General features: G+C 38.4%; 1 protein-coding gene across 1 annotated transcript in view; it reads left to right on the top strand.

Moving 5' to 3' along the window:
* LOC118155839 (proprotein convertase subtilisin/kexin type 5-like) overlaps positions 1 to 27,532 on the top strand; it is a 197,337-nt gene that overhangs the window by 64,280 nt on the left and 105,525 nt on the right. Inside the window, exons 4-5 of the mRNA XM_035309402.1 lie at positions 10,681 to 10,824; positions 13,055 to 13,131. Of these exons, the coding sequence (XP_035165293.1) occupies positions 10,681 to 10,824; positions 13,055 to 13,131 (221 nt within the window). The remainder of the gene's footprint in view (positions 1 to 10,680; positions 10,825 to 13,054; positions 13,132 to 27,532) is intronic.

The following is a 27,532-nucleotide window of genomic DNA, read 5'->3' as shown; positions in this document are numbered from 1 at the left end:
CTAGTTATATCTGTTTGTGTATTGTTTTCACTTGCAATGCTCTTACCATAGTTTTACTTATTGTTTTCTGTGGGTGTCTGCAAAAAACATCTGCAAATTTTCTGGATTTTGTTATTGTTGTTTGATTTTTGCTTGTTTTGTTTTGTTTTGTTTGAGGTACCTGCAAATGGTAAGGCAGTTATCATTGACAGGTACTGCATTTCAAAGCTGAGACATGGCGTACGCACAGACTCTGTAAACCTGACAGTAATGGATGAGATTGTTCTTCCCATTTCCAGTTAGACCAATTACATTTTCTAGTCCTTGATGTACATAAAAGGTGCTTATACTGAGCTTGTATGTTCTCCTAGTATCAGTTCAAAATTAACTTCTCAGTTCAGTTTGTATCATTCCACATACTCAATTCCTTTATCTGCAACTGGGGGAACTTCCTTCATAGTACTGCTGCAGTAAACACAATCTGTCTGTCTTTAGTGATAAAGATGAGTGTTTAGTTTAGCAGCAGCTCCAAAAGACCCTTAAAATCTTTTTACTAGAAAGCTCTGTAGACATTGGTCTATGCCTAGTTCTCCATAAAATCAATGCCTGCTAATACATTGCACTTCTCCAGAACCTTTCTGCAATATTTATATTTTCTGATACAGCTTGAATCCTGATACTCTACTGAGATTTCTTTTAAAATCCGTTCCAATATTCACAGCATTTTTACATTCTTTGTCTACTTTGCACAGTATTTCATTCACAGCTGTCATACGTTTCTGAACTAACCTTCAGCGTTTCAGAAGCATTTAACATTTAATCAGTTGAGTCAAATTTTCTGAGACAGTAGAAAGAGTAACTTTCTAGCCCTTTTTGCCTTATCCAAAACTTTCATTTCTTGAATACTTTTTCTTTCCCGTGTCTCACTAGATTTCTCAGGGTTAGTTTTCTCATTTCTGCCAGATGATCTCATCTGCAAAATATAACTAGCCACTCCCTCTAGTGGTTTGGCTTTATCTTCCCAGGTTTCTCTTATAATATGTAGCGGGCCTTGCATTCATCAACCATAGCATGTTCAAATGGTGAAAAGCCCATTGGTGCCTATGGTACTTACTTCCCTATAGGCAAACTAAAATAGCAGCCATTCATCTTAGTCTGATCCTGCACTGTTAATGAATTTTCACAGCATGCATTTCAGAGTTAGATTAAATATTTCTATAAGGCTGTCTAAGGAGGGTATAGAGTGATTTTTATACTTCTGTCTCAAGAGAATGGTTTCATGAGCTTAAAGTTTGTCCTCTGGCAAGTTATAATCTCCTCTGACATACCAACCCAAGCAAATAATGGGACCAAGGGTACAATAACCTGATGGCTCTTTATGGCTCTTAGGGAAAAAGACTTATAGGTATCAAGTAGCATAGATGTTTATTGCACAAGTAAAGGCACTGTGAAACAGTTCCAGCCCCAAGAACACCATATGCCCACAGGAAAATGCGGAAAAACTCCCACTCTGTTCCTAATAATGGAATATAGGACTGTCACCATATTCTGAGCTTCATGTTCCCCATTTCTGCTACCCCCTTTTGTCCCTTGAGGAAAAAGTAGGGACGTGCATCTTTCCTTCAGACTCCTGAATGAGTCCTGTTGTCTCACATCCCTCCCTCTCATTGTCCCTCTCTCCCTTCTCCTCCCTCAGGACATCCCACCACCATTAATACCAGATGTCACAAGCTATTGCCTCATGGATCAAAGGGATCTGACCACAATGTAAAATAGAGGAAAAAAAAAAGACTGCAGTAATGCAAAAGTCCTTAAAAATTGGGTATGAGTGTTCAGAGCTTTCTTCATGTTTCCTCACAAGTCCTCTCATCCATACAAGTTCAGAACATTCTTAGAAAAACAAGGTTTCTAAGCCCTCCTAAATCAGCTCTCCCTACCTCAGTATTTGCATAACAGCATATCCTTCTTAAACATCACTCTTATCCTTGTGAAATAAAAAGATAGAGGAAGAGGAATGAAGTGGATTTGTATAAGCCCTGGTCTCCTCCCACTCTCATCAGTCTTATCAGGAAGGTTAATGATTAATTGGAGCCATCTGCTCAGAGACTTCCCTCTGCATGGTGAGTTTGATTCTGTCACATATGTTCACACAGTCTGAATAAAATGATCTCCCTCTCCCATGCTTCTTAACAACTTGGTAGAGGGGTAGTAGGGTCTTTTTTGAGTTTTGAGTCTTTCTCCTCAAAATGGAAGTTGTGAAGAAAGTGTCTTTTATAGCTTAGAGAGTATCCCTAGAAAGTTATGAAAACTATTTTAAAGCAAGACTTACCATCTGTCTGTTTAATTGTCATCTTAGAAATAACCAAAACATGAAGTCTATCTTGAAAGAGAGAGATAAAAAAGGTCGTTCTACTAGGTGACTGCAAACTGTCTTCAGGTTAATTTTTACTCATACATTTTAACGGAAAGATTAGGAACTATGAATTTTTTATCAAAAGATGTAAACTGATCACTGAAAGCAGATGATCATAAAACCAGAAACATCTTACTAAGCTAGCTAGAAACACCTTCTTTTACTTGTCCAATATTAATTTTCTTTTACTTTCTTTCATGTTGCAATGCTCCTGTTTTACCATTTGTCAAATCCTCACAATATACATGGCGAATAAACAGCACATATAAGCAATATGGCTATTTTTATAATTCTGATGTCCTTTAGGCTTTTTGTAGCCTAGGACTCTCAGATCTGGAAATTAAGTGGATTTTAGCCTGGCTACAGTACTTAAGAACAAGAAAACTCAGAGAATCAAGATTTAACCTGGATGCTCTTTGATTTATGTCACTGTTTAAATATCACATATCTGCAGTGATAACCACAATCTACAGCTTTGTTTAAGACCTCTCAGGCTGTAAAGAAAGTTAGATAGTTAAGGAGATTAGTATTACAAGCTTCTAGCATTCAAAACTCACAACTCATGCCAGAATATAGTCTTAAATTTGCATATAAAATCAAGAGCTTAGATTTTTTTTTTTTTTTTTAATTTGGCTTTTGTGATATGAGACTGTAGTGTTCCCATTTTCAAAATCTTTTATGACCAAGAAAAGTAAAAAAGACTTTTAAAAGCATGAGCACTCAAGCAGTCATATAGTCATATGGACTCCATGAACTGATGCATTAAAAAAAAAAAAAAAAATAAGGCATCTGGGGACTTTCTGTAAAACTGCCCTATTTCTCTTTCTTTTTTTGGGACTTAGAGGAGGTCAAATAAAAATATGAAGCAAAGGCCACAAAAAATGGCAGAATGGAAAGAATTGTCTCTGAGGAATTATTCATCGTTCGTGAATACTATATCCCCAGGGTTGATGCTGCACAGCTGGGGCCAGGAAGCAGCTGTTCTTTTCATATATTCTCTCTAATTAATAAAATAATTATTTTTATTTTTATTCTTAAACAGGATTTTAGGCAGGTAGAAAAGCACATTAACTTTTGGTTCACTTTCTGACCTTTTGTTGATAAGTAGGCTATTTGCATAGTAGCAGTAGCATCAATAGTAGCAGCAGCACCATTAGTAGTAACAGTCATCATACAGGCATCTTGAGAGAATACTGCTACATATAGAGATGTATTTCTATGCATGCTTATTTTCTTCCTTCATTACTTAGCAGTAGCCACAAGCTGTGGAAATTTCTCTCCTCCTTTGTCTATCCTTTGCTAATTCCCCAAGAGGTTTTGCCTCAGGTTTCTATATTTTTTCCAACACTTCCCAGGCAGAAATCTGTCTGTATGTTGATACAGATCTTACAACATGTTAGCACTGATTCAAGATATACCAGTTGCACCAGGTCTATAGTATTCCAGTCATATGGACAGTTTGTACATCCAAAGTAAAGCGGACACATCCTGGCTGCTTTAATTCACATTTTCCTTTTTTACTTTCTTTTCTTTCTGTGTCTTTATGTGGCTGTGCTGTTTAGTGGAAGATATGGTGGGCCTTTTGCATTTTTGCGAATACTTCTTCACGTTTAGTGCTTAGTGGAGGTAGCAGAACACACACAATGACCACGATGCAGTTTTAGCTACATCTCTCTTTGCCTTAAAGGAGTCTCTATATGTCCCTCCACTTGGGAAAGAAATAGGACCAGAGGCAGGCATCCTAATGGAGCAACAAGTCATGCCCTATGTGGAACAAAGAGGCAATGTTAGAAGCATACTATTCCTGTGCCTCTGCAGGTTCCAGAACTTGCAATGGGGAGAGAAATTCTGCCATCTACAGAGCTAGAAAGGGGGAAAGTTTTCCACTCTTAAAAAGTTGTCATCAGCCTGGCAGCCTATGGAACATGGACATACAGGGCTTTCCTACATTAATTCGTGTCTGAGGCAGCACACGGGTTACAGAAGAAACCAGTGTTGACTTCAAAAAGTGCCCATGGAATTGTCTTGAATACAAATTTAATGCATTATGGATTACTCTATTTTTGGAAAGAATAGCAATGTAATCATAAAGAATAAGAGTTACAAGCTCCATATTTTTCACTGAAAAACAAACAAACAAACAAACAAACAAACAAAAAACATAAAAATAGCCTTGTATGTTATTCTTGTCTGACTGTAACTATTGGATACTCCAATGAATACAAGAAGCCCTTTTATACTGATTTCCTGTTCTCCTTCATTGCTTAAACAGGCGTAAAATAATGTATGCCTGTGATTGTTCTTATTGGTCTCAAATTGTATTTTTATTTGTTAACCTGAAGAATCAATAAAGCTTAAGAATGAAATTCATCTCTGAGGTAAATTAACTAAACATTCTCAAGTTGCACAAGCAATGAATTGTTTTTAAATATTTAGCATGGTGCACTCTTGGAATATAAATAAATTAAAATATAAATAAATATATATATATGTAGATAAAATAATTAATAAATAAAACTTATGCTAACAGGTTAAAAAAAAAATGAATGAAAAAAGTAGCAATTCAGTAAACACATGGCTCCAGAAGTCAGACACAATTCAATGAAAAAAAAAATCCTGTGTTTGAGATGAACCAGTCCTTATATTATCTGTCTACTCCTGATCGATCTTCAAATATTGTGTGCAGCTGTAAAAAGAAATTATTTAAAGGTGAAACAAAGAAGAAAATAATTTCCTATACAGTTAGCAATTGCTTTGGATCATGCAATAAATATCACGTTATATATTTGAATTTTTTTTTTAATTATGCAAGTATACATTCTGCTTATAAAAATCCTTTCACCTTTTGTATATTGTGATGAAAGAATAAAATATTTGAGAAATACTTCTAAAAAGAAACATTATTTTAATAGTCATCTTAGAAAATGTGGCTTTCAACTGCTTATTCTAGAGAAACCAAAAAGTAATTTCAGTAAATCACTTCAGTTCTTCAGGTTATAGTGCTCTTCAAAGCATGTTGTCATGATTTCTGTAACATTATGAGAGCCATTTTAATAAGTATCCTGCCTTTCCATGTCTCCTGATTACCTCCCTGCTTATTTCTTTCATTCCCTTTAAAATTGGATCACATCAAAAGCATAAAGAAAATAGATCATTTCTTTTTCTCTCTCTTTTCTCTCTCTCTCTTTTTTTTTTTTTTTTTTTTTTTTCAGGAAACAAGAACAATTGGCAAGTTTTATCTTAGAACACTGCACCTCAAAAAGCTGAATATAGCATCAGGATGTCTCCTCTACTAAAGTTAAAAGCTGCTAAATTTTACTGCCTATGCATTTGCCTGGACCATCTAAGAGTGCCAAATACCCCATATTATGTGCCCTTCACAAAGCAGGTAGATAGCCTCTCTTTTTTGATGCCAGGATCCTTTCCTCGGCTCCCTGTGCCCTCGTTCTCCCTGGTTGTGTTGATCAAGGTAAATGCATAGGCACTTGACTGTCCTTTCTCCTCTGTGTGAGATCTTGGGAAACTTCTCTGTCCTCTCCATGTCCTATCCACAGGTTTGTGGTTGACATCACTGCGTTGTTGATCCAGGCAGCATGTCTGCAGAGTCTGTTTATGTCTGCACCAAAGTTATCTTAATTTCTATTCTAACAAGATTAGAATTGAAATTCAATTCTTTTATTTACTTATTCCTTTACTATGCTCATTTAATCATATTTACTATTCTTATCCTATTCTCTTGCTTATTTATTAACTTTTTAAAATACAGAAAGGGTATATATGTTCTAATCTCTCACTAGAGACTAGTATTTCAGACCTTTCCTGGGATCAGAAGCATATTTAATGTGCCACTAAATTAGATCCAAGTCCTGCCAGCTCACAACTGGTCCTGAAAATTGTCTTATTCTGCTTATCATTTTGTGTTTATATACCCCCTACTGTATGGAGAAATATAAATGAATGTATTGATACATATTTTTTTTGTCAAAAAAGTCCTGGCAACTCAAAAACTATAGGAAAACAAAGTAATGTACCTTACGAAGACTTACAGAGAACACAGTAGATCTTTTCTGAAAGACTTCATGTCACAGGATTAGATATTTCTATTTCTACACTGTTTTTATAGGTATGGCAAAAGAGAGCAGAATTTCATAGTCATTGTTCTTTTAATTGATTTCAAGTTCTGGAATTCCAAAAGGTTTTGGCCATTAATATGATTCTTAATTTTCCATTTTCCACTTTCCATTATGCTATTGAACCCTAACTGCATACACCAAGCCCACCAAAATTAGCGCGGCACACCAGAAATGTTAAAATAATGATAATGACTACAAGGTAGTTTTTAGACAGAATTTCACAAAATAGTTAAGAGAATCCAAGCACATGTCTAACATTGAAAGCACCACACAAATGATTGGAATCTAATACGTCAAAACAGAAAACTTTCTGTTTTGTCTGCTTGTTCATTGCAGAGGCAGGCTTTCAAATTGTCTGTCCAAAGATGCCAAAGTGATTATTTTGTCTTTTTACACTCATAGTAATTGAATTTCAAGTATGAAGAAACGTTCCATATCTGACATTTTCTTTGCTAGAGACCTTCCTATGTGTCCTTCAACTGTCTTTCACCCTTGCAGACTGATTCCATTAAATACCAACAGTAGTATCATTAACATTTTCCAATTAAACAGTCTAAAGAAAAACACCATCCTTTGAGAGCCTTTTAAAAATCTCGGTCAAATTACTCTCTGTAAGTGGGTGAGAGGTTGTTTATTCATTTTGATGGTATCCTCCAGGCAATAGATGAAACCAATGTATGTTGAAATGATGCTGGCTTACTGCAGTTGTCTAGTCATGGTACCAGTGCAGGAAATTTCTGAATTACTTGATCTGCTGGGAGTAGGGGGAAATTCCATAGACAAATTTATTCCATAATTCTGTATTCCAAGTGTGGTTTATACTATTCCCTTCAAAATTAAAGAACAACAGTTCAAAGATTAAAAGATCTAATAGAAACCTTGCAAACCCACAGCTTTTCTACATTAATATGACAAGGTTTGTTTTTAATTCTGAAAAGAGAGAACAGGAAAAAAATTGAAAATGAGCTAGAAAATTCAATAAATGCCCACTGATGTAAAATCCAATCTCTGTGAATCACAGAATTTTTATTATCATGACAGTTATTTTATTCTTTTTTATTTGGCTAATACTATAAATTGAAACAGTGCTTCCAAATTCTTTAAAAAAAAAAAAAAACAGCTCTCTGGTAAGCAGCTGACAATGTAGGTTGGATAGGTGTAAAGAAGCAGCATATGGTTAAAAAAAAAATAAGAGAATGGAACTCAATAGTGGAAAATTCCCTACAATAAATGCTTTTGAAGGAAAGAGGAATTTAAAGTGACAGAAAAGAGTGCAAGTGAAACCAAGTAATAGCATGTTAGAAGGTATTCCATGTGAAACGGTGTATCTCTACCATATTACATAGCATTGGAAGAGTAATTGCTCTCTAAAATGTGAAGTGTTCCTGATAAAAGCCAAATTGTCTGACGGCTTTGAGAGAAATGTGCACAGTCAGATTAATCCTAATGCAGAATTAATGCACAATTTGGGAAGCCAAAATCAGATGTTGAATCAAACAAAACTAGAAAATAATTGGCAAAATGTAGTATTGGCAGAGAATAATAGAGCTAGGAACAAGGAGAGAAAAGCATAGATGAAATAGTAGGAAAAAGCAGAAATAACAGTGAGGAACAGAGCTGAAAAGAAAAAAAAAAAAGTTCTATTATTAATAAGACTTGAGAATAAGTAACATATATTAACAGTCAGAACTGAACACCTCATCTGCTATTGAACTACTCCCAGTTGGATGGATCTCCACTGCCTTTGTATTCTCTGTCTGTATGTCACGTATGCTGTGATCCAAAGTTTTATGTGGGCACACGCATTTATGCCCGCTTTACCCCTGGAATTTCTTTTATGCAGGAAGATTTTGTTTAGACTAGCTTTCTGCCCAGCTTTGGAGCAGAGCAAGGTAATTTGAATATCAATTTGATCTGGTACATCTCTTGCACGCTAACAGAGCACATGGTAAAGCAAGCAATGTCTCTTTCATTGTGTTCACCTGCATGTGTGTGGCAAAGCAGCTGATGAATTAACTCCTTTCTGCCACTACCATAAGTAGCATTTCAGGAGAGGTAAGTGAGGGCAACAGGCCATGCCAGCAGCATTAATGGAAGAAATAGTCATCTTCTGGTGGAGAGGCAGCATGCTTTCAGACAGCCAGCATCCCTTTCAGGATTAAAAAGCATTTGCTTGCTCATCCTGCCTGGTTTGACTGGCTGGGAAGCAAAACAACAAAATTACCCCCCATGAAGAGAGGACAAAGTGAGCAGCAAAGCATCCAAAGGATCATTTGGAATTTCAGAGAAGGGGGTGAAGGGGCAAAGTAGTGTCCCAGTTACTTTGACTGGAGGCCAAGGCCAGGAATCCTGATTGCACATTGCCATTCTCTCCTGGGTCTGCTCTGTGGCTGGGGCAGGTGCTTCCACTTTTTGTCTCCTTGTCTTCACACCAATAAGTTGTGAATAATGATACTCAGTTTTGTGGGCATTTTCAGATGCTTAATTCAGTAACCCTTTTGAAAAGCACAAAGGCACCTGGAAATATCACATGCTTTTGATGTTGCTGTTTGTACATTAGAAAGTCCGACGTGTACAGCCGTTACATTCAGTGTACAGATGGCACGTTTAGACTGTCGTTAATACCATAAATCCAGCAGTGTGAACATTTCCAAGCAGTACACAGAACAAAAGCATTAAGCCAGGCCTGTACATTCCTTGGAGCAGGGCCCTGAAAGTCTTCAAGTGCCTTTGTGTGTGGATGGATAGACAGACAGGCAGGCAGGCAGGTGGATGTTTGCATGCACAAGGAAAAGACGGCAAGGGAGACTGTATGCTGTATGCATGTGTATATAGTACCTAATAATGCAGTTTTGATTTAATAACAGCAAAGGACCACTCTTAAATGCAGTGGTTTGTTCATGAAAGTGCAGGGGGAGGGAGGAAAAGGGAGAAAAAGGAGGAAAAGTAGGATGTGATAGCAACCTGATGTCAGTTTGAGTGTTAGCCTGTAGCGCGCTCATGTTTAGGAGGAAAGGGTTGGGCCAGCTCAAGGTGAAGTGCATCCCTCTGGATGTGTTCATACTGCTTACGATTTGTGGGGTGCCAAAATGTCAGGCTGAGATGAGGGCACAAGGCCATGGAGCAGGGAGCGAGTGCCAAGCACACTTGCATGGATGCTGTTGCTACGATACAAGTTTCAAGGTCAGTCTCTATTTTCCTTCCTTCCTCCCACCCTTTGTTTTTCCCCTCTTATCTGTGCCTATTGCTCTGCCTGAGCCTGGAAGGGGCTACAGGAAGGGGAGCTGATGGGCCTGCTTCACCAGGGACAGCTTTGCCTGCAGGCCAGAGCAGCTGATGGAGCAGATCTGGCGTGTTGTGGCAGTGGGTCATGTCTTACTGCCACGACATGCCAGATCTCTTCATGTGATCTGGGTGCATTTGTGTCAAGGAAAGAAGAGGATTTTGGTTTTAAAATACCCTAAACTTTTATTTTCTCCAGACGTGGACGCACTGAAAGCTGTATCACAGACTGCTCTCTGTCTAACTATCTGCAATTCTTCAGACACCTTCAGCTGCAAGTTTTTCAGTGTTTGGTTACAGGTTCTTAACTGCTGCTCATCTCCTGCTGATACTGCACAAAACCTGCCAAAAGCCTTCTTTTGTAGACAGAATTGAATCTGGATTACTTTCCGGACATTCTGTCAAGAAATTATGCAGCACATAAGCTCCAAAAAGCAGTATTTGTTTTTGTGGCCATTTCTGTACAGGCTTTTGTCTCCTTTTATCCACATATGTTTTGTTTTTCTGAAAAAAATCAAATAATTCAAATGTACATTTCAAATAAGGGCACTTAAAATTCAGGAATAGTCATTTTATTTTATACACAGATCCTAGTGGTTTATTGTGGTTGGTTGCTTCCTTTTCCTTTTGCTTAACATGAAAAGTAATCTGAGAAAAACAGTAACAGGCCAAACAATTTTCATACAATTTGGCATTTCTTTTTTAATTATTCATTTATTTCTAAATGAAGGTGTTGATCTTGTATAGTTGCTATTCAAATCAATATGCTTGTGCTAATTTAAATGGTAATGTTGATGTAAGTAGGATAATATCTCAACCCCATACTGCTCACTAATCTGCAACATCCAACATTTTTATCTCTTCTCTCCACAGCACTGCAGTGATAACACCCATCATTGCCAATCAGATATGAATATAGTAGGTGCTTGGAAGAGAGGTTACACTGGAAAAAATGTTGTGGTCACCATCTTGGACGACGGCATTGAAAGAAACCATCCAGACTTGATGCAGAATTATGTGAGTGTTTGCTAGAGTCTGATTTGCTGCTGCATTATTACCGTACAACAAATTTGCTGCTCCTAGAAACATGGAGGGAGGGAGGAGGGAAGGAAGAAGACTCATATAAGGGTTTCCTCAAATTGGAAGGAAAATAGGTGGATTTTGGAAATCTGTATTCTTTTAGTTAAGACTATATTCAGCCAGAATGTCTTTAATATCTAGATGCCTCGTGTAGCTGAGTCTTGCATTTCTGAAGGACTGGGACCAATAAACAGATATTTTTTCCTCTTCTCTGTAATAATTTTATTTAATATCTTCACACTTCCAGAACTTAAGAAATGGAAATACCCTGCTTTTCAGTTAATGTGTGCAGCTGAAGTCTGTTTTCGACAAATACATTTAGCTAGCAAGACAGTAGCTCTTGTCTCAAAGGCTGTAATGTTAGATGTATTGTTCTATGTTTTTATTCTTAAAGCTAGTTATCTTATTGCTGGAAATTACATTAAAGGAAAAGGTTATAACTCAATTAAAAAGAGGTGTAGAATATTTTGTGGTCTTTATAATAAGTCTCTCTAAACTGCAGTGAGCCCCTTCCCAGTTTGCAATAAGAGATCTCTGTCCTTTTTTTTACCATGTCCGGTATTTCATGTCCTGTGAGAAGGTTTCTTTTTGCTTGTGGTTCATCATGTTTAAACGATTGTTTTAATATACCTTGGAAGGACTGCATAATGTGAAGAGAAGCTGCTTCTCTAGTGGGTGACTTGTTGTGCTTGTATCTGAGCTTAAAGCTGCTCAGTGTCAGGACCATGCTTTGCCGGAGTGATTTTTCCCAAAAGCACAAGACCTTGGCAAGCTTCTTATTTCTCTGAAATGACATGTGTGAGCTGTATATTCCCACAAGATAAGGAAACAAACAAATACAGATGTGTTGAGTATAACCAGTGAAGATGACCAGCAAAAGGCATGCATATACCTTTAGTCCTGTTAGAGTCATAGGCCTTGTAAAAAAAACTCCCAACACAGGCTTTTTTCCAGGTAGCATACCATCTTGACAAAACATTTAAGACATGAAGGCAATAATAATATCATTAATAACCCATCAAAAGCTACAGTCTTGTCCACAGTTTAAAGCCATTTATTTTAAATTAGCCACACTTACATCCATATCCTTCCCCATGCTGCACGTGGAACTCAGATCTGGAATACATGAGGACTGCATAAATAGAAGTGACAGGCTGTTGCCCTATTTGTCAGTATGTGATTGATCCTAATGCATACCACATCTTTCCCTTTAATCTTTAAAGTTGTTTAAACAAACCAAATATTTTACCCCCTCATTGAATGACCCAGATTGTCACTTCATCCCAGTACTGTCCTTCCACTGAATTTAAAGCAGCTATTTATTCCCTTACCACCTTCTCTCTCTTTTTCCTCATGCCAAGAAGGAATTCCCCCAAAGCAGTACACATTGCTTGTTTGATGACAAATGCCTTCTATATGTCAGATTATTGCTGGTGTGGCTGCAAACAGGAATATTTGAGGTGGATGTGGTAACTGGTTTTGAAAAAAGAAGAGATTAAAAAGAACTGCTTGCCATGTCAACACACTGAATGGTACCACATGGATTAATGGAAGCCATACAAACCATCAGCTATTTACTCTATAAACTATTTTCAGCTGTAAGAATCTTGGTAAAATTTGAAGGAGAAATGTGCAGATACCTTCAATATATTTGAAATAGTTATACTCCCAAACAAATAGGAATTCAATGCATGTTGCTTTTTAAGCTGTACTTTTTATAACAATATCCCTAAGAAAATTATATTGTTTCCTAAAACTGTGACTGAAACTTCAGTCATCATCCTGCAGATAACTTTTCTTGAATCTTGAAACATTTAGCGAAATCCCAGTTTCACAAAAGAACTCTCTTAGGTTCCAAAAGTTTCTTAGAAGGAATGTAATTTTTTGTTTAATGAAACAGCACTTTCTGTTTCCTCTGTGCAACTGAACTATGGCTTTTCAGAGCATTCATTATTCTCTTCCCTTTTCCAAAGATAAAATAAAATCTGTAAATCCCGTAATTATTAAATATATAACCCTTTCCTAAAAAAATGCAATCATCATAAAACCGCAGGAATGTTAGTTAACCTAATTACTCTCTTGTAGAAACCTGCTGAAGAATGTATAGGCTACATGACTCAATGACTAATTAATGAGAAACTGGTTTTATTTCTCCTGTTGGCTACAGGATTCGCAGGCCAGTTTTGATGTCAATGGAAATGATTTTGACCCTATGCCTCGATATGATGCCAGCAACGAGAACAAGTAAGGCACTATGACACTCCTGACACTTTCAATCTAGTTTTTCAAGTAGAGCATATGAGTTCTGCTGTGAAAGCTGGGAAAACTTGAATCCTCATAAGGCAGCATGATTTGTATTTAAACTTTTGTGAAATATGTATTTATGTCTCTTCCATGCACACTTGCATGATACTTAGACTTTGAATGCATTTGGAGCAATCCAAAACCACATAAAAAGTAGTCTGAGAGTTCTGGGAGCGTGAAATGAACCATTTTCAATCCCTTTGGAATGCAGAATATAAGGTGGTGACTCTTACCTTTCCTAGATACTACTTCAGTGAGTTATTGGCAGGTTGTTAAATGTGACAACTGTTCTGGCTTCTGACTTCCTTGAACTTCATAGACATTGTGTTTTGAAGAAAAAAAAAAAAAGGTAGTGGTGATTTAACTTTCTTATGTTTTCTAATATTTTCAGTCTTAACGTAATGAAGATTTTACACAGAAGTTTGCTAGAAACCATATAAACCCAGGAACAGCAATTCTGCCTAGTTATATCTGTGTCATGTGACTGGCTGAATATATCTGCATGAGTGATATGTTTCTCCTTCAGAGCACTTCCTGGTATTTGTCATTCAAGCTTTGCTCTTTGGATGTGCTATTGTGAAGTCTTGGGGACAAACTCACAGGGAGACCTAAGCTCAGGAAGGGGGCCACCATTCTGTCCCCATGGGTATTTCTGAGTGCAGTTGGTAAGGTTGTTTTACTAGGTACTTGTGCTGTGATTTCACCTGACAGGCAGCTCAGTACCACACAGCTGCTTGCTCACTCTCAGGGTGGGATGGGGGAGAGAATTGGAAAGGTAAAAGTGAGAGAACTCATGGGTTGGGATAAAGATAGTTCACTATGCAAAGCAAAAGCTGGGCACACAGGCAAAGTCAAACAAGGAATTCATTTGCTGTTTCATTGACAGACAGGCATTCAGCCACATTCAGGAAAGCAGGGCTCAGCATGCATAATGTCTTCTTGGGAAGACAAATGCCATCACTCCCAATGCCCCCCCTTTCCTCCTTCTTTACCACATCTTTTATTAATAAGCACGATGGCATATGATATGGGATATCCCTGTGGTCAGTCTGGGCTGTGTCCCCTTCTACCTCCTGTTGCATTCCCAGTCTCTTCGGTGGCAAGTCAGCACGAGAAGCAGAAAAATGTTTGACTCTGTGCAAGCACTGCTCTGCAACAACTGAAAACATCAGTGTGTTAGCACCATTTTCATCAAAAACCCAAAACACAGTATCAAACAAGCCTCTGTGAAGAAAATTACTGCTGTCACAACCAAAGCCATGACAACTTGGCATAAAGAAATACCTTTCTGTGGAATTGCATGTATTAAAGGACGGGGATCCTTCTAGTAGTCAACATGCTGTCTGTGCATATTGTTTTCTTGAGGTCTGGGGGTTCTTTATTGTGGAAAGCATTTAATATTACCTGCCTACAGAAGAGAGAATACAAGAGGTGAAACTTTGTTCTTTACAGAAGTCAAATGCTTTTGGATACATGTTTTTTTTTGTTGTTGTTGTTGTTTTTTGTTGTTGTTGTTGTTGTTTTTGGTTTTGTTTTTTTTTCCCTGCAATCCCACAAACTTTTTCCAGAAGAATACAGCAGGTGTGAGCTAACTCACTGGGAATCAACAGAAAACTTAGCCTTGGCTTGACTGGAGGAAACAGTTGGAGCAACCCTGGACCACACTTTGATGGGAGAATGCTCAATATAGGAGGGAAAATATGTAAACACACTGAACAACAGGACCCTATTACGCATAGCTACCAGTTACATATGCATGCACTCATGTTACAGTGGGTCTCAAGGACCTGTCATAGCTACTTTCATTATATGAAATACTTATGAAAACTAAGGCAAATTCTGCTGAATACTAGCTTGGTTAGTCAACCTGATCCTTTCTGGTAGGTTGAGATATGAAATATGTGAGGATTTAACTTTTTAAAAAACATATAAATAAATATACATATATACATGACTAGAAATCCAGTTTAGCATAAAAAATATTATGTTGGTATTAATCTGAATAGTAATAATAGTTTATTTATTTGGGACTGCAATCAGCATCTGTTCTTATTCAGTTGTTCTTATATGATGCTTTTTGCTTATTGCCAAATATTTTTGTGTAGAAACAAGTACATGCAAGAACTGTTTCTTCCCCTTTTGCCCCTTAGGCATATCTTTCTCATCCTATTTTCATACAGAATCTCAGTTTACTGAATTGTATCTGCCTCTTCTTCACTAGAAATCTCCTGAAGCAAGAGTACCATGAGAGAATATATAGATAAAGTCAATAACACCCTTTGCTTTGAAATGTGTAAACATTCTGCACGTGCAGACTAGTTTAAGTTTATGCAAGGAAGAAAACACTGATGTGGAACAAATGATAGAAAGACCCAGTGGCTGTATTGACTCAGTTAAGTTAGTGACAAACCAAAGATTTCAGAACCACATGCTTGTAATGAAAATGCTCATGCTACATTGAAGTTTTTAGGACATATCCTGAAGATGCACATTCATTGAAACAGAGGAATGAATAAAAAAGTATATAAATTCTTGCTTTGTCAAAAGCTTTTTTAAATTATTATTATTTTTTTTAATTTAGGAATTTCACATGCTGTTATTATTTTAGCCTTAGAGGTGGCCTGTCATCGGTGTCAAAAAGTTAGAACCAGCAAATGTGCTATAAATGTTTTGGTAGGTAATAAAAGAAGTCTTTGTTTTGGTGTATGATAAGTCTCAGGACTGCCAGCAAGGTTTTTAAGCATATGAGTCACCTTAAAATGGAGTATGAACATAAGACTGTAAATTGTTTGCAGCCCAGGGCCTGTAGGCATTGCGACTCATTTTGCTGTAACAACTAATTTTTGTGGCTGACCACTTCAGCATCAGCCCTAGCTTTGAACTGGTTGTCTGAAATATGGACCCATACAAAGATGCTGGAAGAGCAAAACTGTGGCTACATGGTCACCTGAAATGGCTGGTGACCTCTACTCCTTACCTCATGTTGGTTCATTCCTCCTCTCTTTCCCAAATCATCATGTAGTTCTCCAGAGTAAGGAACTAATCAAGATGAAAATTGTGCTAGCAACAGCAAATTTCATTTTCAGCCAGGTCAAGCAGGTACCTCATTCAGCTCAGCCTGAGGTCAGAGGAGAACTAGACAGGCACAAATGGGGAAAATGAAGCATGGCCTGAACCTCTCACTGTAAAGGCCGGGTTTACTGAGATAAGATGACAGTATGACAACGTCCCAAGCAGCTACAACTGTTGTCCACAGAACTGACTGTGATGGGTGGGCAGTTGCTGGCAGTAGCCTCAAAGAAGTTTTGAGAAAAGATGTGACAGTCAGTCTGGCCCTCAGCTGAGCTGCCAGTTTGCATCACAGCACATCCCTTTCCACTGCTGGCCTCATCCCCTACAAACACACTTTGGGGACTCACCCTGGCTCATCTACGTGATGAAGCTCCTGTCCCCAGAGCTGGAACATGGTGAGGGTGCACTCAGAGGTCTGCCAGTTCAGGTGCCTTTTCAGGGATTCACCATCTTTGTCAGTGCAAGGAGTGACATGATCTCCAGCTGGGAGTCACAGATGAATCTTTTCATTTAGCTAAGTACCAAAGCCATCACTTTTTTTTTACAAAGCATAGCCAGAGAAGAAAAGCTGCTCTCTGTATTGTTGCTAGTTAGAGTTTTATATGTAAAATAACACTGGGCAGATTCATTTCTCCTAGGGATGAAGGATTTGAACTTTCTGACCCTACATCTCTAGGTTCTGAGGTGAGATGCGATGGTGAGAGCGCAGACACAGCACTTCATCAGCCTTTTCAGGACCCACGGGTGTCAGTGTAGAATCAGCTGCTGGTCACAGAGGTGACATAGAACATGCTTTCAGTATAAGGTTACTTGGCTGCCTAACTGCTTAGAGGCTCAGTATTTCTAATTATCCAATACACTTAGCTTGGAAAGCAGCACCTAATTACCTTCAGCTTGTGGGTCCATTGATCCTTCCCTAATTCCTACTGGACTCAGCAAAAATTAAGTATCTACATAGGCAATGAAAAGCCCTGATAGGAGTCTGTCTATATTTTTAGGTGTGTAAAATGTCTTTAGATATCAGGACAGGAATTCTGCTTATCCAGTGTATGTGGTCATTTGGCACTAGATATCTCAAGTTGTGCCTGGAAGTTGAGGTAACCACAACCAGGGAGCATTCTGAAAGCCATACTTTGCAAAGACTTTGCAATGTGCAGGATCAATTCAGTTGATTCCTGCCTCCTGCTATAGCAACTGAATAACATTGCGTAATGTACATTTGTGTCTTCCAGTAAAGGTGGGGACATATAAATGCACTATCATATCATGAAATGATCTAGTTTATTCTGTTTCATTTTGTAACCCAACTTTAAGGGATGGAATGATAGAGTAAAAAGAAGTACTATAAAAAATAAGCAGGTGTCTCTGGGCAGCATTGCATGAAGCTGTACACATTGCGGTACTGGGTCTGTTTGCTGGTTTTTCACTTTTAATTAGTAGTCAGTGCTTTCTGTTGCCAAGGCTTATTAGTGAGGAAAATGGAATGAGAAAAAAATAACTGAAGCTTTATGAAGAGACTGCTGATAACCAGAGTGGCACTTTCCAAAATGATTTTTTTTAAGTTTTAAGTTAAATCTTCTATTAGCTAAAGAGAATAGGAGGCTAGAAAGAAACATTGGATTAATCTTTCAAGGCTTGTAGTCAAAATCAGGGTGGGACGATCGTTTCTTTAACTACTATGGTATGTAGGAGTACTGCCAGAAGTTTACTTTGGTTTCTACAAATTGGCAGCAAATCATGAAGCTTGTAAATGGTACAGGCCTATACTAGAACTTCCTTTTGCTCAGAGGCTAGAGACAGCAGTCAGCTGTCGATGAAGTCATTCCTGCTATGCAAAGCATCTTGTTCTGGTTTACTGCTGAGTACTGCTGCTTAATTCTTTTTCTGTTGTCCCACCATTACCTTTAAACACTCATGCTAAAAAACCTGCACATTGCTAGTCACAGGTCCTTGAACAGAAAGCAGATGGGCTTACTGAAATTGTAGTATGCCCACTGTGCAGCAACAGAAAGGAACGGAAATCTTCACAGCATTAAAATGCTTTGTTATTTTGACAAAAAAAAAAAAAAAAAGTGTTTTTCATGAGAAATTTCTTATGCTGATATTTTAGAGCTTAGATCTTGCTCTACTGACAGGTGCTTTCTAAAACAGGACTTTTTAAAAAAAACTCCAATAAATAATACCAGTTGAATTTGATGCAGTTTGTATTAAACTTAGGTAAGAAAAGTAAATTAAGCTGTCATTTCTGTTCTGGATACACTGAGTCAGTCTTTTGAATGCCTCTTCAACGCTTTTCAGCAGTGGAGCCCATTACATAAATAATTTGTTTAAATAACCTTCTCAATGATTTTTTAATGAGTGTAAGACACTGGGAGACAGCAAATTTTGCTGCTCAAAAGTTATAAGAAACACAAGCTACTCCTTGATTTACTTGATGTACTATTCTCTAAACTTCGCAGTATGCAGACAGCTTTACATCTTACCTCACAATAGCAAAAAAAAATGAGTTAATGAGTTTCAGTCCTGCTTGATCCAGCATATTGGCATTGTTTTTCAGTGGCAGACCAATACATCCATTCCAATTCATTGCTACTTTCTTCTCCCTTGGCTCAATAAAATGCCAAAGGCTTAATTTTATTCCAGCAGAGACAAGCTGATAGTTTATACCAGCTGCTTCTGTGAAAGACCTGTAGTACATCCTAAGTCATTTAATCAGAAAGGACACTAGATATTAGACAGGCAGATCAGCTTCTGTTATCCCCTGGATGGTCAATAAAGTAGAAGTAAAAAGCTTCATTGGTTGCTGTGATACTCTTCAGAGTAGGTGTCTGAAGAGCACAGTCAAACATGGGGAGCCTGACATCTCTCATTGCTGGTTGGAAAGATCATCTCAAAAAAGGCTCCCATCATAGCAGTGTAATAGAAAAGGATGCTGACAAGTGGGGGTTCCTGTACAGTTTATACACTTTGATTGCCAGTATGAAGCTGTTACTATTGTTTTGCACTGGCTGTATCATGTGTTGAAGTCAAAACATGGGGAAAGAAGGGAAACTAAGTGGTACTGAGAAGCACTGCTGCACCGTCTTGCGCTGTATTTTTGTGTGAAAAACAAGGCTGCTCTCAAATGACTAGTCACAACAACAGAAAAGACTTCACTGAAGACTTAGCCTAGTCACTGTTTTTTTTCCGCTTGTGCCTGCTCAAGTCTTTCAAGCACTGAACTGCAGATTCTAAGGTTCACACCTACAGGGAAGGCCTGGAAAACCCAGTGCTTAAGGTGTGCAAAGAGGCTGAACTCTGGATAATTTGGAACAATGCATCATCTCTCAGGATAGGGCTGAGGATTTCAGAGAGAAACTCCATTCTTAGTGTCTGCTGTTTTTGTGCACTGTGATTCTTCAACTTCACTTTCTACCACAGCCTCTAGAGGCTTAAAACCCAAAGAATTCATGATAGTATCATCTGACAGAATGTCTTCTGTCCAATGCAGTGAAGCATCACTGATAACAGATAAATCGTCCTCAAAAAGGAAGTTTAGAGTATTACCACATGGTAATATGGTACTGTTCACAGAATCGCAGAATCATAGAATATCCTGAGTAGGAAGAGACCTACAAGGATCATCAAGTCCAACTTCTGGCTCCACACAGGTCTACACAAAAATCAAACCATGTCTGAGAGCATTGTCCAAACGCCGCTTGAAGGCCCACAGGCTTGGTGCTGTGACCACTGCCCTGGAAGCTTGTCCCAGTGCCTGACCACCCTCTCAGTGAAGAACCTGCAAGTTTGGGGTTGGCTGGGAGCTAAGTCTCACATTAAAAACAACTGGCCCCAAAATGGAGCCCTGCAGAACATCACTAGTGACTGGCCATCAGCCTGATGTATCTCCATTAACTCTAACCCTTTGAGGCCAACCCATCAGCCAATTTTTCATAGCCATCATATTATGCATTTGTCTAGCTGTATGATGGATATTTTGTCCAGAAGGATACTGTGAGAAACAGTATCATACACTTTGCTGAAATCCAGAAAGATTACATCAGCTCACTTCCAAGGCTGGATGACCTTGTCATGAAAAGAAATTAAGTTCATTAAGCAGGACCTTCCCCTCATGAATCTGTCTTGGCTATGACCAACGATTCCATTGTCCTTCAGATGGCTCCCAGAATAATTTTCTCCATAACTTTACCAGGTGTTGAAGTGAGACTGACAGAACTTTAATTACCAGGGTATTCTTTCTTGGCCTTCTTGAAAAGTGGAACAACATTTGCCAGATTCCAGGCAACTGGGACCTCCCCAGATTCCCAAGACCATTGAAAAATAATTGAGAGAGGTCCCACGATGACATCAGCCAGCTCTGGGAGGAATCCCATTGGGCCCCATAGACTTATGTGCATCCAGCTGGGGCAGGAATTCTTGGTGGGAGTTTGAAGTACCAATGACTAAGTGTCAGGTATCTAGTATCTAAATATGCCCTGTCACTGCTTATTTAATGGATATCAATCAGGATTTTCAAGAAAGTGAAGATTTTGGACTTTTTTTCCCATGAGTTGGTGAAGTATTCATTTGTGAAGCCAATTAGTACAGAGGCTGGTGGTATAGAAGCTAAAGTCAGAGGTTGCAGTCCTGCTATATCATGTTTTGGTTTTAAACTCACTACCCTTATGACCAATATACTATTGCACTCCAATTTTAGCAGATGTTAATGATGAAATAGAGTTCAATCCGTGTCAGCTTATAGTGAGATTTGACACATTTTACAAGGAGAAGTTGTTGTGATTCATCAGCTAGCCTCCAAGTTAATTATGATCTAGTGACCCAACCAAATGCCTAGGGGCACCACGCAGCATGAAGATCATGAGATATTAGATCTGTGTTGCTTGCCAGTTGCCGTTGTTAAAGGTCCCAGTGTAGTAATTGCAGGAATAAGTGAGGTAAACATTGTCTTAACACTCAGCTTGCAGAATCATGCTGTGCTGAAGTAGGCTTACTTTACAGATACATTTGGAGCATATTTTCTTCCCTTCCTGTTTTAACTGTTGTTTGGAGTTCCTGTATGCTGTTACCAAATGAACAGTCCTGTCATTTAGATGGCCATACCTCAGAGGTAATCTTCATACATCCTTTGTTTTCCTCGGATGAGGACTGAGAAACTTGATGCACACCTGAAAACTTTCTGGAGAAAACTTACTTTCCTTAAATGAAAAATGTTGTATAAATGACTTCCTGTTTTTCTTTTAATCTAAACCAGTTTTTTTAACAAAAATCAAAGTTCAGTGGGAATTCCAACTGTTCACAGAAGAAAATACTCAAACTTTTTCATTACCTTGGTATAGGTTGCTGAACAGTATTTCTCATCACATAACTGGTGTTTGAAGAATAATGCTGTTCCTTTTCAGAATGTGTAAGACTCTCGTGATCTCAAATGTTCAACCACGACTCTACAGGAAAGCCTTTTTCCTGTTTCTAATTATTGAAGTACCAGACAATGAGCTCACAAATAAAATGACATTCTGAATCATTATGCAATTCCGTCTATTTCTTATATGTAAATAATTGATAGCAGTGAGTCAAATCTTCCTTTTCATTTCAAAATCAAAAATAGGAAGGATATAAGCTTTCATATTTATTGAATTTCTCATACTCTCTTTTCTGAATTTTACGGAGAGTTAGAAATGGAAGTTTTTGTTGTGTTGTTTTGTTTTGTTTTACAGAAGGTCTTTTTTCCTGGAGTTGGTACTTCCCTAAGTATGTGTCTATATTTTGAGGTTTTGAACTTTGGAGGAGAGAGTCTGGTAGACAAGTTTGGATTCACTAAAATCACTAAAAGTTTCAGGTTGCATGCATTTGTACGTTAGAGGTCTACAACCAAGCAGAATTTGAGAGCAAAAACACATTTCTTTATGCTGTCCCCTTTTCACATTGTAGTTATTAGAGAAAGTTGAAGAGTGAATCTGTATTGTGTGTATGGTAATTGGTTTTGCCAGCTAACTTCACAATAGTCAGCTCAGTCAGGAGCAGTGCAAAATGTGGTTCATTGAGACGTCTCAGCCAGCATGTACAAAAACAAAATATAGGATTGATTCCCCTTTTAATACTTGTGGCATTAAAAGCAAACCTCTAATTACAAGTTTGATAAAGCAATTTTGAATCCAGTGTCAAAAGCTTTTTAACTCAAGCATTTTTTTCTAAATAACATGCTTTTAAAGATGAGCTCTGCAAAGTTATGCTATAAGCAAATGTCTTAATGGATTTAATAGATGTTTTTGTAAGACATTTTCAGGATAAAACTTTCAGATGTAGCTTTTTATTGCAAATGAAAAAGTATGCATCCATGTAGGTTGATTGCTGTAGGCAGGTTTTTTATTTCTAGCTTTGTTTTACATTATTGTGATTTTGTAATTTTTCTTAAAGATACACAGTCAAATTACTACGTTTGACACTTTAAGCAAAGTGAGATAGATCTCTTGAAGGCAAAATACTGTTTTTTCCTGAAGGAAGGCAATCAAGGTAGAGAATTTCAGATGCAGAAGTAAAGAAATTGGTATCCATCATAAATTCAGATTGTGCTGCTGGGATCCATACTAAAGAAGCTGATCTGCTTTGAAAATTATTTGTATTGCTATAAAGTGCTAAACCTTCATCAAATCTCTGATTTTATTAAACTGAGGTACATGCCATGGCCTGTTTACTTCTCTAGCATGTGGGATGGCATGTCTGGTGGATAGAGGTCAAAGAGTACCACAGAGAAGATAATGAGAAGGTATGTTTTACATTTCTTTTCAGCCCAGACTTGCTTCATTGCACTATTTGTAATGCTGTATAAACATGAGATGAACAGCCACTAACTTGTTTCCCACCCTAGTGAATGTGTGAGAATTAGCCTTATTACTGTAAACCCTGTTTTCCAGTTAGAAGCAAACCCTGCTCCTGCTGAAGCAGAGGGTCTCTCTTTAAAAAAGGGGGGGGGGGGAAGGGGGTTGAATTTCAAACAAATTTTTTACAATTGCAAATACAGACAACTCTAAAGAAATGGGAGAAAGGCATTGTCCATTTATAGCACAATTGCATCAAATGGAATGTAGTATTAAGCACAGTGCATATATAATTGAAATTGCAGTCAGAATTCAAAAGAAGTGGGAGTTATGTTTCTAAGCCGGAATTTAGTGGAGAACAAGTTATAAAATATTAACTTCTTCAAACTGTTGTCACACTGCAAAAGCCGTCTTCCACAATTACAAATGGAGTATGCAAAATGGGTAAAGAGCTGTCCATGGCCTGCCTGCACATCACTGTATTGTTCCTTTGTGAAAACAAGAATATCTGTTGATAGCTTCCTTGCATGAAACAATAAATATCCTTTTTCCCCAAAAGCGTTGCCCCAAACTGCTTTTCACTGGTTCAATGGACTGCCTGTGCTGCAAAGCATGCCTAAACTGAAACTTCAGATCTGCGTTCTTGTATCCATCCGATTTTTGTTATTTCTGTTTATGTGTGATTTCAGTAGAACTGATGCTGCATATTTTAGATATTTTTCCTGTTTTTTTTTTTATTAACCAGAAATGATAGGTCTTTATTGTGGAGGCTTTTAGGTAAAAGGAGATAGGTCTAGTACCCAAGACATTTCCAGCTGCTACATATCTCTGTCAGTTTCTATCAGGGAATCATAGAATGGTTTAGGTTGGAACATCTTCCATTAGACTACATTGCTCAAAGCCCCATCAAACCTTGCCTTGAACACATCCAGGGATGGGACATTTGCAACTTTTCTGGGCAACCTGTTCCAGTGCCTCACCACCCTCTCAGTGAAGAATTTCTTCGTCATATCTAATCTAAATCTCCCTTTTTTTGTTGTTGTTTAAAACTATTACACCTTGTCCTGTCACTATACTCCTTGACAAAGAGTCCCTCCCCAACTTTCCTGTAGGCCCTCCATATGTACTGAAAGGCTACTATAAGGTCTCCCTAAAGCCTAATCATCTCCAGACTGAACAACCCCAACTCTCACAGCCTTTCTTCATAGGAGTGGAGCTCCACTCTCTGATCATCCTTGTGGCCCTTCTCTGGACACACTCCAACAGGTCCATGTCCTTCTTGTGCTGGGGGCCCCAGAGCTGAACACACTATTTTAGGTGAGGTCTCAAGAGGATGAAAACCATGAATCAGGATAAGTAGTGCCTTATAATATAATGTCGTACAAAAGCTTGTGAAACAGAGGAGATGGAACAGAAGATAAAATAACTAAGTACAGAATGCACAGAGAAGGCTCACAGCCCCAAATTTAAGGTGATAAAGAGCAAAGGCATTAGTGTTACATTGTTTTAGCCATGGCAGTCCAGGAATGTTGGCAGTCCTGAAAAAAAAAAGGTTTATTTTGGCTTATTTTACCTAGTTATATCAGGTTGCACTGGCTCTGGATGGGACAGTTATTTTCCGTGGTAGCATCTACTGTGCTGTTATGCTGTTGTACTGTAGATCTGTGACCAAAACGATGTTGGTAACTAACCCATGTTTTAGCTACTTCTGGGCAGTGCCTGGGCAGCATTAAGGTTTTTGTTTCTTACTGTGCTGCCTTGAGGCTGGAGTGTGGAAGAGGCTTGCAGGGGAACCGATTGACCAAAGGGCAGGACTGTGCCATATATGTTCAGCAGTAAAACTTGGTGGGGCAGGTGTGTTTTTCCAAAGTAGCTGTTGCTCAGAGACTGGCTGGGCACTGGTCTGCAGGTGTGAGGTGGTGAATGACTGCCTTAACATTAGTTGTTTTTTTTTTTTTTTTTTTTTTTTTTTTTTTTTTTTTTTTTTTCCCCTCTTTATTTATGAATTAATCTTTATTTCAACTCACAAGTTTTTCTGCTTTTGCCCTTTTATTTCCCTCCCTCAGCCCAATGTGGGGGAGTTAGCAAGGGACCAGATGAGGGTTTAGCTGCCTGTCATAGGCAACCCACCACTCAGGTTTCTAATAAAATATATTTTTTTACTCTTACCAGTACAATTTGTTCTACCCAAAAAGGATTTTAAAAAATTAAATTGAGACTTGGAAAATAACAGAATGTTCTGCTTTAGAAGTAACAAGTAACCTGCCTAACAAGCACAAAAAATTGTTCATGAGTCCCTTTTTACCTCTCTCCTATAGTCATTTCTTCCACATACACTTGTGCACATGTAATTTTGAGAGCACACATGATTTAAAAAAAATAATTTAGGGGGAAAAAAGCAACAACAATGAAAATCCAGTGTCTTAATGCAAAAAGATCAAAATATCGTGATATGATTTATAAAAAGTAACAAGTTTTCATGCCATGCAAGTGATGTTCATGGAAGTCTTTTTATCAGGAGATTACTGTTAATACTTTAACCTTAATTAATGTACTAGAACCAGGAGTAATTTTAATATTTTTGGATGGATCTGTTATGGTCACAGACATCTGAAGCATTATCTCTGTGGGCCTGACTTCATGGTGAAGCTGACAACAGGATTTGTGATGAGTTTACTCACTGCTTATGAAGATGTGTTCATGTATTAGGGACTCACACTCCAGAGGAGTACCCACACACAGAGCTGTCATGGAGCTGCTGATTCCACCACTGCTGGGCTGATCTCTCAGTCCCTGAAGGCACCATGTGGGTGACACCTGAAGCAGCGGAAGTGACTGGAAGAAGTGTGGGCTAATGCAGATGGAAAACAATTGGAAAAAAAAAAATAGAAAAATGTTTACTTCTTAACTCATATAATTTCAGGTATTACATATAACAACAGCAGATACACTTGACAGAAATTTCTGATATCTGCAGAGGTCAGATATGCTATGACACTTCAAGCTAGAAGACTTGGCTCAGTCCCAGAGGTATGACATCATTAGCAAAATTATGGAAATCTGATAACCTGATGGAAAGAGTCCTGTGACTCGTGTGCTATAATGGATGTCTGGAAGGATAGGCAGGGAAGGCACAGCAGAGGGACAGGAAGGTTCTGTATGTAATGGAGGGTATCGGCTGTATGGAGCTTGCAGTTAGCTGTTGCAGTGACACAGCTGAGAGCTTCTGGGTCAGGATTAACGGACAAGCAAATAAGTGGATGTTGTGGGAGTCTGCTATAGACTGCATGGCCAGGATGACAACACCGATGAAATGTTCTTTAAGGAACTGAGATACCTGTAGATCAGTTGTCCTTATCCTTATGAGTGCTTTCAACCTGCCAGACATGAACTGGGAGTACCACACAGCTGATTACAAACAGGTCCAGGAGATTCCTAAAACACCTTGATGATGACTTCTTGGTACAAATACTAAGGGAGCCAGTTAGGAATGGTACCCTCTGAGATCTGCTGCTTGTAAACCGAGAGGAGGTGAAGTAGTGATTGGTGGCCATATTTGTCATAGTGACCTTGAAGTAGTCAAGTTTAAAATCCTTGGTGACAGGAGGAAAAGTGACACCAAACTTCAGCCCTGAATTTGGGGACAGCAGACTTCAGACCACTCAGAGTGGCATTGGGTTCCATCAGTGCCAGTCAGTTTTTAAGTGCCATGTCTTAAGAACACAGGAGCAGGCAGTTCCACAATGTCCAGAGTCAAACAGGTGGGGCAGAAGGTTGGCTTGGCTTAGCAGGCATCTTCTAGAGCTTAGGCAGAGAGAGGAAGAATATGGCAACTGGAAGTGAGGTTGAGTGACATGGGAAGCCTACAGAGATTGTGTTTGCCATTGTAGGGGAAAAAAATTGTGCAGCCAAGACTGAATGAGAGTTGAAGCTGGCCAGTACTGTGGGGGACAATAAAAAGGGCTTTACTAACTACCTTAACAGCAAATGCAGGACCAGAGATAACATTGCTCCTTTACTTGAAGAGGATGGTCACCTCACAAACATAGGGACATAGACAAAGCAGATGTTTAAAAATGGCTTCTTTGCATCTGTCTTCAACACCAGTGATGGGCCCTGGGTTGCAGGACCCTGACTGCAAGAATGATAAACTCCCAGCTAACCTCAAACTAGTGCAAGAGTTGCAGGTTCTTCACCAAGAGGGTGGTTGAGCACTGGAACAGGCTCCCCAGGGCAGTGGTCACTGCACTGAACCTGCCGGAGTTCAAGAAGCGTTTGGACAACACTCTTAGAAAACTTATGACCAAATCTGCTGACAATCCCCTGAAAATCTTAGAAAACAGTTTGTCAGCTGTAAGATCAAACTGATGAAAAACACTAACCAGATGAATTCAATCACTTTAAATTCATCTTCATTTCTTTATGCACCTTTCAGTTGCAATGTCTTTTAATTT

The sequence above is a fragment of the Oxyura jamaicensis genome, chromosome Z (genome assembly GCF_011077185.1).
Source record: "Oxyura jamaicensis isolate SHBP4307 breed ruddy duck chromosome Z, BPBGC_Ojam_1.0, whole genome shotgun sequence".
Taxonomy (NCBI): Eukaryota; Metazoa; Chordata; class Aves; order Anseriformes; family Anatidae; genus Oxyura; species Oxyura jamaicensis.
The sequence above is the reverse complement of the archived record's forward strand: the minus strand, read 5'-3'. Positions and strand labels throughout refer to the sequence as shown.